Source organism: Gopherus evgoodei, chromosome 5, assembly GCF_007399415.2.
Source record: "Gopherus evgoodei ecotype Sinaloan lineage chromosome 5, rGopEvg1_v1.p, whole genome shotgun sequence".
NCBI lineage: Eukaryota > Metazoa > Chordata > Testudines > Testudinidae > Gopherus > Gopherus evgoodei.
Window position 1 is genome coordinate 23,118,684 of NC_044326.1, and position 14,076 is coordinate 23,132,759.

The following is a 14,076-nucleotide window of genomic DNA, read 5'->3' on the forward strand; positions in this document are numbered from 1 at the left end:
GCCCGGGGGGGTTGGGGGGGACAAGTGAGACAATTTTCCCCAGGCCCCACAGGGCCCCCCATGAGAATATAGTATTCTATAGTATTGCAACTTTTTTTTTTATGGAAGGGGCCCCCAAAATTGCTTTTCCCCAGGCCCCCTGAATCCTCTGGGTGGCCCTGTTGTAAACGACTCTAACTGTACACTCCCATAATGACTAAGACTCCAGTCCTGCAAAGGGAAGTGTTTATACAGACCCTTATGCTGGCAGGGAGTACCAATGACTTCAATGGCATTCCATGAGAATGAATCCCATTGGAGGTTCAGGATCTAAATCAGCAGGAATGTGCATGAGCATAGGAATAAAGTTTGAGCTGATTTTCCTCACAGAACAGCAGGAGGAGATCACACTTCACATCTGTAACCAAAATTGTGACTAGTTTCCCACCCAGCCAAACTACGGTGGAGACTAAACAGATCATAGAAATCAGTACAATAAGGCATTCCCCGCTGGAACACAGTATAGTCATTTCAGGGTAGATGTAAACTTAGTGCTTAAACCAATAAAGAGTTAATCTTGTTTTGTAACACTGTCAGAAGATCAATCACAGCTTTCTTTTATATCTTCGGCTACCTCAATTGTAGTCATATGTACACAGTCTGGTGATTTAAAATAAACTCTTAGAGTACCGGATTGCTCGGAGGATTTGTAATGAGACATAGCACTTTTCATCTCTAGGTTAGTTCAGATCTGGTGCAATGGCTGTAGTTCCATGCATTATAGGAAGGAGTTGATGGACTCACTACACATCATAAACTTATTCCATTACGCCTGATACCTAAGGGAGACTTGCAGGATGTGGATTGAATGAGAAGGGAACACAGCCTATTCTCTCACTGTTAGAACAGAAGTTAAGGCCCATTCTGTTTAGGTCTGAACTTTTATGCCTCCTCCTCAGTCCCTGCACTGAACTCAGCCCAGGCTCAAGGTTGACTTGGCCCCATAATATGCTCCGTTTATGTAGTGCTTCAGGGAACAATGCTATACGAATGGAAGAGTCTACTGAAATGTATTAGACTTTTCTTAGCCTAGTCAATGTGACAAGCAAGAGGCACAGATAAAGCACTTCTCTGCATAATCTACATTGTTTTCTTTCTGCAGCGGCTTACCTAACTTTTAAAGAAGGAGACGGAGATAGATCCAGAAGGAGACTGAGAATAAGAGTAGGGAGACTAAGAGGCTGGAGGGGAAAGGGAGTCAGAAACAAAGGAAAAATAGCAAAGAATCCTGTGGCACCTTATAGACTAACAGACGTTTTGGAGCATGAGCTTTCGTGGGTGAATACCCACTTGCATCTGAGGAAGTGGGTATTCACCCATGAAAGCTCATGCTCCAAAACGTCTGTTAGTCTATAAGGTGCCACAGGATTCTTTGCTACTTTTACAGATCCAGACTAACACTGCTACCCCTCTGATAAAGGAAAAATAGAGAGAGAGGCTGACACAGAGGAGGAAGAGGAGGAAGAGACATGGGGCTGGGGGAAGAGGGATGGGAGAAGGAATCAGTAATAATTTAAAACATTTTCCTATATTTGATATTCTACCTGGTTTTTAATTCAAAGATTATCTTGGGCACCAAAGTTTAAAGGTGAGCTCTAGAGGTGATCCAGCCTTATATCTGTGCCTGATAAATTCATTGAAATAATCTTTAGAAACAGAATAATATGACAACTGGAAGATCATGATATGATATGGTCTAACCAGTAACGGCTTTGCAAAAGGACATCATATCTCACTAATCTATTAGAAGTCTTTGAATGTGTCAATAAACTAGTGCATAAAAGAGAACAAGTTTACATAATTTATTTGGACTTCCAAAAGGCCTTTGACAAGGTCTCTCATTAGAAGGAACTAAAGAAGCTAAGTAGTCGTTGGGTGAGAGTCGAAGTATTGTCACAGATCAAAACATGTCAGGAAACAAAGAGAGAACTGAATGGACAATTTTCAGCATGGAAAATGTGAACAATGGGGTGCCTCAGTTATCAGGTCTAGTGATGTTTAATATTTGTGTTAATGAACTGGAAAGGCGGGTGAGTAGTGAAGTAGCAAAATTTTCAGATGACACCAAGTTATTTAGTTTACTGAAGTCCAGAGAGAAGACTAGGATGCATCTTGGGGATCTAAACAAGGTAGGTGAATAGGCAACACAATGGCTAATAAAGTTCATTGTTGACAAACACAAAATAATGCATCACTGGAGGAAACAATGAAACCATTCATACATCTTACAGGGTTTTTAATTAACTATATCGACTTAGGAAAGGGAGCTCCTGTTGCCAGCTCAATGAAGGCCTGGACTCACTGTGCAGCCTGCAGCCAAAAACACAAACAGGATGTTAGGATGTATAGGGAAGGGGAAGGAAAATAAAATGGAAGCTGTTTTAGTGCCATTATATAAATTGGTGGCACTGGCGTCTGAGTGTCTGGGTGCAGGGCTGGTCACCCCTCCTCAAAAAGTCTAGGGCAGAATTAGAGGGGGGTCAGAAAAGAGTGATGGAAAAGATGGGGTACATGGAAATGCTTTAATGTGAAGAGAGACTAAGTGGGCTGGGACTGTTTACCTTAGAAAGAAGAGGTAACATGATAAAATAAGGAATGGTAGAGAGATGGTAGATTGGGAGCATCTGCTCTTTCTGTTTTGTGACACAAGAACAAGGAGCCCTCATTGGGCTACATACTCCAACTCAGCTCACTCCTGATGGCTTGGGTAAAATGACTTAGATTTTTAGTGCAATCTGAGTTCAGTATGGAGTGGATACAATTGTAACACGACTACCAGCGAAGTGTTCCAAGGAACGAAACCTCTCACAGATTAAGCCAACTGAAAGACAATTGGACATTTCTCCATAGAACTCCCATAGTAGTAACAATCAGCTGTGGTTTTTCTTTTGTTGGAGCAGGATTTGTTTTTTAGTGGAAACCACACTTACATTCAGCAAGCTAAATGTATATGATTGTAGGGATCGGTCCTGGCTGGCAAACCACCAGAAACCGCCCCCTGCAAAACCCCCTTTTGCCACAGAATGCTGACTCCATATTATCACAAGATTAGGAGAGTACAGCACGTTCTGCCTACATGCAGCGGGTGAAGGGAAAAGGGGAAGAAAGAGTCCTCCACCAATGCGAAACAAGTAAACAAGGCTGTAAGCTATGCATGATGCTGTAACTGAAAGAATAAAAAGGTTGCCACGCCTCACGGCGGCGCTTTCCTGAACACCCAAGCTGTCTGCGTCTGTTTCCTTCCCGCATCTGATACTGTGTAAATAGATGGAATGACTTGGCAGAGTTAGATGCAGCCTTTTATTTCTATGTTCATTCCCACACACTCTGAACAATCTCTCTAACTAACTGTATACACTTGCTCCAGTACCTTGTTCGAAGGGGATTCTGCAAACAGGGATCACGTAGGTCAATCAGCTATAAGCAGTGTACAGTGCTGTTTATTTTACGTCTGCTGCATGGGATTCATTTGACTTTCAAATCACAGGCAATTTGCTTGACTCTATAGTACATCTTGTTCCAATGAAATCTACTTATAAGAGTTTAAATATTTACATACAAGTTCAGTACATGCCCTGACATGACATATTATTATTATCACATCTTCCTATAGGTTCTCTGAAAGGCTGAGGGCCAGAACCTCAGTTGATGTAAACTGCCACAAAACTAGAGTAATCTAATGATAAATGTGGCCCTGTAGGGCAGATCTCTGCTAATGAAAATCAACATAGCTCCATTTAAAACAATAGAACTGCACCAATTTACCCTTTGTGTCTGCACCTAGGATCCTGTCTGCAGCATTTCCCTAGTCCACCAGAATCAGCAGCCACAGCAAGAGAGTGAGTCTCACAAACAATGGATCTTTTACACATGGCTGCTCCTGCTGGACCACTAAGGAAGCATTATGAGTAGCAGCAGCTTTCCAGGTGTGATCTATGGCAGTGGTGCGCCAATTGGGGAGTGTGCCTCCCACGGGGTTGGGGAGCATAAGAGGTTTTCTTGGGGGGCAGGAAGAAACTTCATTAATATCACTTCTCACAGCAGACTTACTAGTGCCCCATCCCCACCCTTTCTTCTGCACTGCTGCTGCTGCTGCTGCTGGTTGCAGCACTGCCTTCAGAGCCACCCAGCTCTGAAAGCCATGCTGCTGCCTGCAGCAGCGGACAAGTAAGGGTGGGAATGGGGTGCTAGTAAGTCTGCTGTGAGAAGTGATATTAACAAACAGTCCACGAGTGGTTAATTTGTTTTCATTTGAATTTTTTTTTTAAATCTGCATTTGCAGTTTGCAATGCTCTGTGTTTACTACTTCCTAATAACTTTTAGCTGGTCTTATAAATTTAGTAATAAAAATTATTTTTTCATTCTGCCACCTTGCAAAAACAAAAACAAAAAAACAGTTTTCAATTAGAAGTACTAGAGGGGAGAGGGTTATGACAAATCCCGTGCATGTTAAGTGGGGGCACAACTGGAAAAGTTTGTGCACCACTGATCTAGGGGAGGAGGGAAAGATAAACTGAAGAGGAGGAAGGAAAATATGGTAGGAGAGGAAGAGAAGAAGACAACACTGAGGGGTAACGGAGGAAAAGTCACATAAACATAGAAGGGGACTGACAAAATGAGGTGGGGCAGTCCTGTACCAATGAGCACCACCTAGCCTGGAGACAACTTTGTCCCTCTTTCCCTGGGCCAGCAAATATCAGAAGCACTGCAGACAGTATACTCAGCCATGAGGGCGATTCAGAGCCTGACTCTAGTGACTCCCTTGTGACTGGCTGGAGAAGCAAAATTTATAACTTTGTAGAAATGTTTTATATTAATTAGCAGCAGAAGACTGCCTCGAGGCCCTGGATGCCTAGAACACAGTACATATACGCAGCTCACGTACTGAGAGGCTTTGATTTGGACCAGCTGGAACAACAGATTCCAAAAAGTCAGTTATTAACATTAGAGCCTTCAACAACTGATGGTGAGTTTATATTTTTGTCTCTTCCTTAAGTAAAATAAAAGAAGAGAGAGAGAGAGAGTGTGTGCGTGGCAGAAATAAGTGGAAATGAGGAGTGAGATATTGGGTATGTCTACACTGCAATTAAACACCCATGGCTGGCCTGTGTCAGCTGACTTGGGTTCATGGGGCTTAAGCTGTAGGGTTATAAAATTGCAGTGTAGACATTTGGGCTCCAACTGGAGCCCAAGTTCTGGGACCCCACAAGAGGGAAGAGTCACAGAGCCCAGGCTCCAGTCCGCACCCAAATGTCTACACCACAGTTTTACTGTCCTGCAGCACAAGCCCCATGAGTCTAAGTCAGCTGACATGGGCCAGCCGCAGGTGTTTAATTTCCCCATGTTAAGTATCCTCATACCTTCTTGTCAAACTGTCTCAAACGGGCCATCTTGATTATCACTACAAAGGATTTTTTTCTCCTGCTGCCAATAGCTCATCTGAATTAATTAGCCTCTTAGAGTGGGCAACTCCCACCTTTTCATATTCTCTGTATGCTTATATATCTCCTCACCATATGTTCCATTCTATGCATCTGATGAAGTGGGCTCAGGGGTGGCTCCAGGCACCAGCACGCCAAGCACATGCCTGGGGCAGCAAGCCACGGGGGGCGCTCTGCCAGTCACTGCGAGGGCGGCAGGCAGGCTGCCTTCGGCGGCTTGCCTGAGGGAGGTCCGCTGGTCTCAGGGCTTTAGCAGATCTCCCGCAGGCAAGCCGCCGAATCCGCGGGACCGCGGACCTCCCACAGGCAAGCCGCCAAAGGCAGCCTGCCTGCCATGCTTGGGGCAGCTCTAGGTATTTTGCCGCCTCAAGCATGGCAGGCAGGCTGCCTTCAGCGGCTTGCCTGCAGGAGGTCCCCAGTAGCCCACAAAAGCTTATGCTCAAATACATTTGTTAATCAAAATAAGGGCATTGCATAGTATTGCACTTTTGACAGAACTGTTTCTGGACTGTCTGAATCTGTAGTTGTCTACAAGATTTCCAAAAGTGCTCATGGGGCCAGACTTTCCAAACAGTTTAGCTCCTAATTAGACATTTAAATTAAGTGAATAGATTTTCACAAGGGTTCAGCACTCAGCCGCTGCCACTGAGAACACAAAATCCTGCCCCTCTGTTTAGATGCCTCAGTGGGAGTAATTCACTGTTAGATCTTTTTAAAAAATCTGGCTCTAAGTTTTCAGTTTTATGGGATTTAACCACACAGGTATCATTAAAATCCTCTTTGACATCACTGGGAGTTGTGGGGTTAAATCTTATGTCACTGAAAATGTAGGTGTCATGGTTATCATCTTATTACTATCTTAGATTCTGAAGTCTATAATAACTTGTGGATTTGCTAAACTGCAGAGATGATGGACTTGATTCTGATCTCACTAACCCTCATGTAAATCAGGAAAACTGAGCTGAAGTCAATAGTTAAACCAGTGTGGAGGCAGTGAGCCAGATCCTCCACTTGGAGTAAATGGCCATAGCCCCTTTGAAGTCAATGGAAATACAACAGTTTATACCAGCTGAGGATCTGGCCTATTAATAAGAGTGAGAGCAAGATGAGGCTCATTAGCTTTCTGGAGGTAATACATTATATTAAAATAGGCCATTTTGTGCTTAGTAGGAGTTTGTGGTCTTCTAATTTTTTTAAAAATTCAGGTTCAGAATTAATTTAAAGTCTAAAATTGAAAAGATTTGTGTGTTTAGCTATATTATTAAGGCTTATAGAGGACTGCAACCTAACAAATGATCACTGGAGGAAAGCATTGCCCCTGTTGTGCTTGGATTTGCTCATGGAAAGAAATGAAAAAGAAATAAAAAGATTATGTATCCCAGGCAGCTTTTCTAATGAATTAAGATTAAGTTGCATAGCTGTGCATTGACCATAAAGTCTTGGTTAGTATAAGACTATGTCATGTTTCGGGCAACATATTATTAAGATAGATGTCTAACATGCACAAATGAAAACAGCATGACGAGCAGCAAATATCATAATCCACTAAATAAATCCATGGTACGCCCACATCTTGAATACTGCGTGCGGTTCTGGTCGACCCATCTCAAAAAAGATATACTAGAAAAGAAATGGAAAAAGTACAGAGGAGGGCAACAAAAATGATTAGGGGTATGGAACAGCATCCATATGAGAAGAGATTATAAACACTGGGACTGTTCAACTTGGAAAAGAGATGACTAAGGGGCAATATGATAGAAGTCTTTAAAATGATGAGTGATGTGGAGAAAGTGAATAAAGAAGTGTAATTTACTACTTCACATAACACAAGAACCAGGAGTCACCCAATGAAATAAATAGGCAGCAGGTTTAAAACAAACACAAGGAAGTATTTCTACACACAACACACAGCCAACCTGTGGAACTCTTTGCCAGAGGAAGTTGTGAAGGCCAGAAGTATATGTGGGTTCAAAAAAGAAATAGATACGTTCATGGAGGATAGGTCCAGCAATGGCTATTAGCTGAGATGTCAGGGACACAACCCCATGTTCTGGGTGGACCTAAATCTCTGACTGCCAAAAGCTGGGATTGGAAAACGTGGATCGATCACTCAGTAGTTTCCCTGTTCTGTTCATTCCCTCTGAAACATCTGGAACCAGCCACTGTCAAAAGACAAGAGACTGGACTATGTGAACCATTAGTCTGACCCAATATGGCCATTCTTATGTTCTTATAACAAACACTGAAACGGGCTTTCTCAATCTTTAGCTGCGTTAACAAAGGCAGGATGGAGCTGGACTGAAAGATACCTTCCAGCTGAGGACAGTTTGCTGCCTAGCTAGCTTCAGAAGGAGAGAGCTTCACGTTGCCTTTCTGCCTGATCTTCTTTCACAAGCAATAAAAGCAATAAGAAATCATCAAAATGTCTCTTTCCCCTTAGATGTTCTGTACCAGAACAATAAAGTATCGAATTCTAAATGTCCTTTTGGTCACTAAATAATATTTTCCTTTTGGTCACTAAATAATATTTTCCCTTCTCCCCACAAGAGCTCAAAGCAAATGTTTTAAAACAGTCTCAGACTAAACAAAAACAGTCAAAAAAAAAAAAAAAAAGGAATGTGCCCCTTTGAGTTTGTGTTTCCAGTTGCTAGCTTGCAATGGGCTGCCCTTATTAAAATATACAGTCATAGGCTGCTTGGAGGCTCTTATGACAGCAATACAAAAAAAAAGACTCTAGTACTTCTCTCACTTGGCCTTATTCCTCAAACATTTAAAGTAATTATATACCAAGTTGTAACTTCAAGATTACACACATGTGCAAACAGTCGGTAAACCTCAATGTCCCAGGCAGAGCTGTGCTGGATAGATTTGTAGTCACATCTTTTCTGATTCTCTTTTCAAGGATTTAAACATTGTAGTCAACTCAACTTTTTAGGCTCTGATCCTGCAAAGACTGAATCACATGAGTAACTTTATGCCATGTGTAGCCTTTACTTCAGCAGGACTATTCATGGCATAAAGTCCCTCTGTGCATAAATCTTTGCAAGCTTAATGCCATAAAGCCTGATACATAGCTGACTGAAGTCACAGGGACTCTTTCCATCAACTTCAATAGTCTTTAAATCAAGTCCCTAAAAAGCTACTTACCCCCATGAGAAACTTTTGAAATATTCTATATTATATGTGTGTGTGGATATTCAGTATACAGAGCACATACACTATTTTGAAATATAATAGATTTATTAACAGTAATTCCACTTGCATGGTGTATTAATTATTTTCTCTAATTTTATTACCTGGATTTTCGTTGCTAAATGTGTTCATATGACAAGAAGATTTTGTTTTTCCAAGACTTCACCTGTTCCTTTCTACTGTTCCCCAGATCATAGAAATGGGGTTGTTCACACAGAAACCAACTCTGATGTTGCAGAGAATGATGATTTCATGCAGGGAACACTGTATTAACAGTACATGAATTCTAAGGAGCTCTTAAAAACGTGTTGCATGCAAATGTCTTTAATAGTTAAGAAATTGGCAAGAGAAATACAAAACATATGTGATACACCTGCAAAATTTTAGCCTGATCTTTCAATTCTTTAGTCATTTGAATAGTTTGATTGACTTTATTGGGAGCATAAGTAATGTTATTACAACTTCAAATGTTTACTTTAATGGAAGGTAAGGGTTTGCATCTTTGATTGCAAAGCATTTGTTTTCCAGGAGGGTTTAAGCTGCTATTAAAATAATGAGGAAAATATTTTTGGATGGTTTGTTTTTTTACATTTGGGATAGAAAACACAATAGAACACATTCATTTAAAAACTAAGAGCTATAGCAAAATGCTGATTTGCAAAGAAAAAAAATGAATTTGCATTGCATTAAATCAGTAACAATTTACTTGTTCTATGGCCTGATCCCAAGTTCTGCAAGTAGTCCCATGGTCATTTGGGCTACTCGCTTGAGTAAGGCTGTTCATGTTCGTAGGTTCAAGCCATTACACAGTAACAATAGTGACATCATAGTCTGGTGCTTATAGGTGTGTTTGTATATACAAATGATCTATGATACTCAGTTCTTTGGATTCAGCATGCCCAGTGTAAGAGCCTGTACTGTCCTTCATGCTACTTTCTTAAGAAGGAGCAGAGGTGGTCAGAAAAATGAGTGCTCTTTACCCACTCAGTCATTCTGGGCTTCTGTTTTTGACATTATTCTTCCTCCCTCTGTCTTCCACCAGTCCTATTTTTATCTAACCACATTTATCAGAGATATATGTCATTAGAAAGTACAGTCAGTGTTTCATCTCCTTATCTTAGCTAAATATACTGACTACCTAACCTCACCTACATATGTCAAACTTCTGACAAGCAAAGCAGCAGAACTTCCAAGGTTATTCCTCCGTGCCATGGTATATTCTGTAAGGTATAGCCTAAGCCACTTGGTAAAGCTATCATTAGTCTGGATATCATTTTATATACATCTGGTGGAGAGAAATTGGATCAACTTTATAAGTATGTCAGTGTCTCCAAATTCTGAGCAACCTGCAGCCAGATTCCCTGCACAAATAGAGAAAATGTAGAAGCAGGACTTTAACTTTGAACAGTTACTTTTTTACAATCTTTTATGACAGCCATAGCATGTTACTGTTTTTAAAAGAACCATAATTTATTTCTACGCCTGCCTCATCCACTGATTCTGTCTGACTTTTGGGCAAGACATTTGGTCACTTTGAGCTTCAGTCAGCACAGCTGTAGAATTAAAAAAAAATTCAGAACTTCACTCTAAACCAGATGTTACATTGGAGCTGATGTTTTCCCAGGTCATAAACAAATTGTCAAATTAAAGGAACACAAAAACAGTTACTTGAAAAAAATGTAACCTCTACCCCACTGCTCCAAATTCCTGAGTCTATTACAGTGAACACAGGAGGATGCCATGAAGAAATGCCACATGCACCAAAACCAAAACATTCCTTAAGTCCTTAGATACAATACCAAATGCTAATTTTTATGCTTAAACATTCTAAATGTTCTGAATGAATGAGTTCAGACTAAGTATTGAAAGTGTCAGAGTTAATGGTTTTATATGTGATGTCTAGATAAAAGCACTTTACAACTTTAAAATTTTAGGGAGGCAAAGTGGCTCAGTAGAAGGTACTGTGGACTGGGATTTATGACTTTTGTATTTTATTCTTGGCTCTGCCCCTGGCCTGCAAGATAACCTAGGACAAGTCACTCCACTTCTCTGTCTCAGTTTCCCCATCTATAAAATGGGGATAACAATATTTAGCTCCTTTCTCAAGCACTTTGAGAGCTACAGATGAAAAGTGCTATAAGAGTCTGCCAACAGGCAGTCCCCTTTCCCTACCTACATCCTTTCCAATGAATTGTTTGCCCACAGTTCTAATGGGTTTTACAACCCTTGCTAATATATTTCATCTGCCATTATTGAAGCACTAATGTGTCACTTGAAATGCCAGAACACCTACCCACTGTTGTTTTTGGGGATGTTGATGGAAACAATGTGAAAATCAGTCGTTAAATAATTTACTAGAAAATTTGTGAACTTTTGCAAAAATAAGTAAAATTGACACTTCCAGAAAAGTCATTCATTTTAATACCTAAAAATCAATAATTGATCACTGAAATCTTTTGAAGTTAGTAAATCCAGCTGGACATGAGCAGGGAATAGTACAATATCTTAGGGCAGGCAAAAACCATAATACCAAATTGCATTCTAAAACGTTCATATGATTTAGTGTACAAGATGAACAGACAATAGTATCCTGGTATCTTTGCCATTTCAAAATACACAAAAGCACTGTGATATGTGGGGATTACTGTATGGATGATGGACTATGGTACATTGTTACAGTAAAACAAAAAATAAGTGATATTTTAGCTTGAACCTGATAGGCTGGTTATTGTTATGTCTCTTCTTGCCCAGCTTTATATGTAAGATATCACAGGTGCTGTTTTGTTTTGTTTTTATAGATGTATGCCAGGTCAAAACATTTCATTGTGCAAATATAGGCATTGTGAAATGCCCCAGACTGTAAGATTTCAGTGCCCTGATTTTGACTTGGAAGGACCATTTTTAAGGGTGAAAGGATAATGCTGACTGTGCAGTCCTGGCCTTTCTATTGCTGCTTTCATACTGCTAATAAAATGCTATGCTTACTCTTTTATATCGCTTTTCATCCAAAGATCTCAGCGTGCTTTACAAAGGAATGTAAGTCTCGTTATTCCATTTTAAACTGGTGTAAACGGAAGCACGGAGAGTGACTTGCTCAAAGTCGCACAGCAGATCAATAGCAGAGCAGGAATAGAACACAGTACTCCTGAATCCAGGGCTCTAACCACTAGATCACAGTGCCCATTAGTGAGTCTGATTGATCTGATATGGACAAGGCCTGAACATCCTGGATCATTTCAATAGGCCACAAACAGCTTAGATCTTCTTCGGTTGCCAAACTGAGTAAGGCGTCTAACTGACAACAGCTCTGAGCCATCCAGTCCTCCAAGATTACTTGAAATTTAAATGTTTCATTAACTTGGAAACTGATGTGGGATGTGCATAACAGCTAAGGGATTCATTTTCACCCACAAAACGCCTCCCTTTCCCCCACCCATTGCATCCTGTCTCCTGGGTGGAGCACATTAAGCAGTCCCGATCACCCAAGATGGCCCTGCTGAAAGTGCAGCAGCTCAATGTTACCAGTGGTAACGATGCATGTGGCGGTGCCCTGCATGGTCTTACCCGATTCACAGGTGCCTTTCTGGATCTGGATGACAGCTGGCAACCCCTGTTGTAAAGATTTACGGCTCACCGCCTTCAGCTGACACACATTGTCATAGGTCCTGCCATCACTGCCGCACACCTGGTAGCTGAGCTTGCACTGGCACACGCCTTTCCCGAAGCGCTTGCCCATGGGGTGCTTGCAATCCAGGCTGTCCCCACACGGTGGGTCTTCCTTGCGGCCACAGGAATCACCTTCTCCCGCAGCGCAGATGAGGCAGCAGTTGCAACGATCGGGGACATAGCCGCTTGGGCAGCTGGGGCTTGGGCACTTGGAGACATCGCAACGAGCTGGACACTTGCCATTGGCCAGAAAGGGCTCTGCAAAGGCCCGGCTAGAACTTAGCACCAGCAGGAACGAAACTGGCAACAGAAAAACTGTCATCACCAGTGACACTTTTTTAATCAGGGAGAGGAAAATGTGCAAATCCAGGGGAATAACAAGGGGTGGGGTGGGAGGTAAAAACAGGCAAAATGTGCAATTAAAATGCAATGAGGGAATAATAGAAAAGGGAAAGTTAGGCTTTGCGCACACACAAGAAAAGGAAAGGGTTAATCTTCCTCAACAGCCCCCAGCCTGTGACTCGTGCACCCTGCTAATGTTATGGGGCTCTCCACAATACAGAAGGGAGCAGTAGGCAGAAAGAAAACAGAGGCTGGAAAGAGGTTAAAACATGAAGTCACTAAGTAAAGGCTGGATCAGTCGATTCGCGTAGAGTAAACTTGCAAAGGCTCAGCTGCTCTTCGGGACTAGCTTGCAGGGCTGGGATTCTGAAAGCTGATTTAGTCCTCAAAAAGTCTGCACACACAGCCTCTATCTCCCCAGGTCTGCAGTGGCTGTGAAGGAGTTATCAGGAGCGCTGCAGGAGGAAGAGCTGCAAGAGGCAGTGAAGACAGAAGCAAGTTAAGCAAGACAGTTATATGCGGGATGTGGCTGCTGCTGCTGCTGCAGCTGCCTCTCAGGCGTCCCTGTCAGCAGCAGCACAGGCAGGACCAGCTGCACAGACCTCAGCTTCAGCCAGCAGTCTCAGGCCCCACCTACTCAGTGGAGAACCCTCCTCCTTTCCCTTCAAACACTCACAGGGCTACATCATGTCTGGGGTCAGGAAGCTGGCTGGGTTCAGTGCAAAGGGAAATGACTGCAGTTTACTTTGGGACAGAGGCTCGGTTTTTAATGTTTGCATCACCACAGTAACTGTTGGTAAACAGAGAGAGAATGAAAAGCAGGAGTGAGCCCAGCGTTTCTGGGGCCCGTGGGCAGAAGGACAGAGCTACACTGTGTGAAAATGAGGGATTAACTCGCAAGCAGATGGTCCAAAATTAGCTGTGAACAATTCAGTCTTGGCATGCATGGAAATCGGAGAGGGAAGTGGCCTACGGCATCATCTTCCCTCATGTTCTTCCTCTTTCCCTCTCACCTTTGCCTTAATTAAATAACACTTAAATATAGCAAATTATATGTGTTCAAACCACACTACAAACATTATTAATTGTGTTCATTGTGGTGAGGCCTAACGACAAACCAAGATCAGACCCCATTGTCCTGTGAATTCCCATAACACTCTTATCAGAGCAGTGAGTATTATGATCCTCTTTTTACAGATGAGCAAATTGAGGCACAGAGAGATGATTTGCCGGACCCCTCAGAAAAGCTCAGTCGCACAGCTAGATTACAGCTCAGGACTTCCTGACTCCCAGCTCTGGGTGAGATTCCCAACTAATGTAAATCTGCATAGATCCACTGAAATCATCATGCCTATATACACTAGCTGAGGATCTGGCCCTTTGCCTGCAAATTACC

At 42.1% G+C, this 14,076-nt stretch overlaps 1 protein-coding gene across 1 annotated transcript in view; it reads right to left on the bottom strand.

The window, feature by feature from the left end:
- Positions 1–13,264, bottom strand: part of HTRA3 (HtrA serine peptidase 3) — a 38,753-nt gene extending 25,489 nt beyond the window's left edge. The window contains exon 1 of the mRNA XM_030565059.1: positions 12,237–13,264. Coding sequence (XP_030420919.1) covers positions 12,237–12,660 — 424 coding nt within the window. The 5' untranslated portion in view covers positions 12,661–13,264. The remainder of the gene's footprint in view (positions 1–12,236) is intronic.
- Between the last annotated feature and the right edge of the window lie 812 nt (positions 13,265–14,076).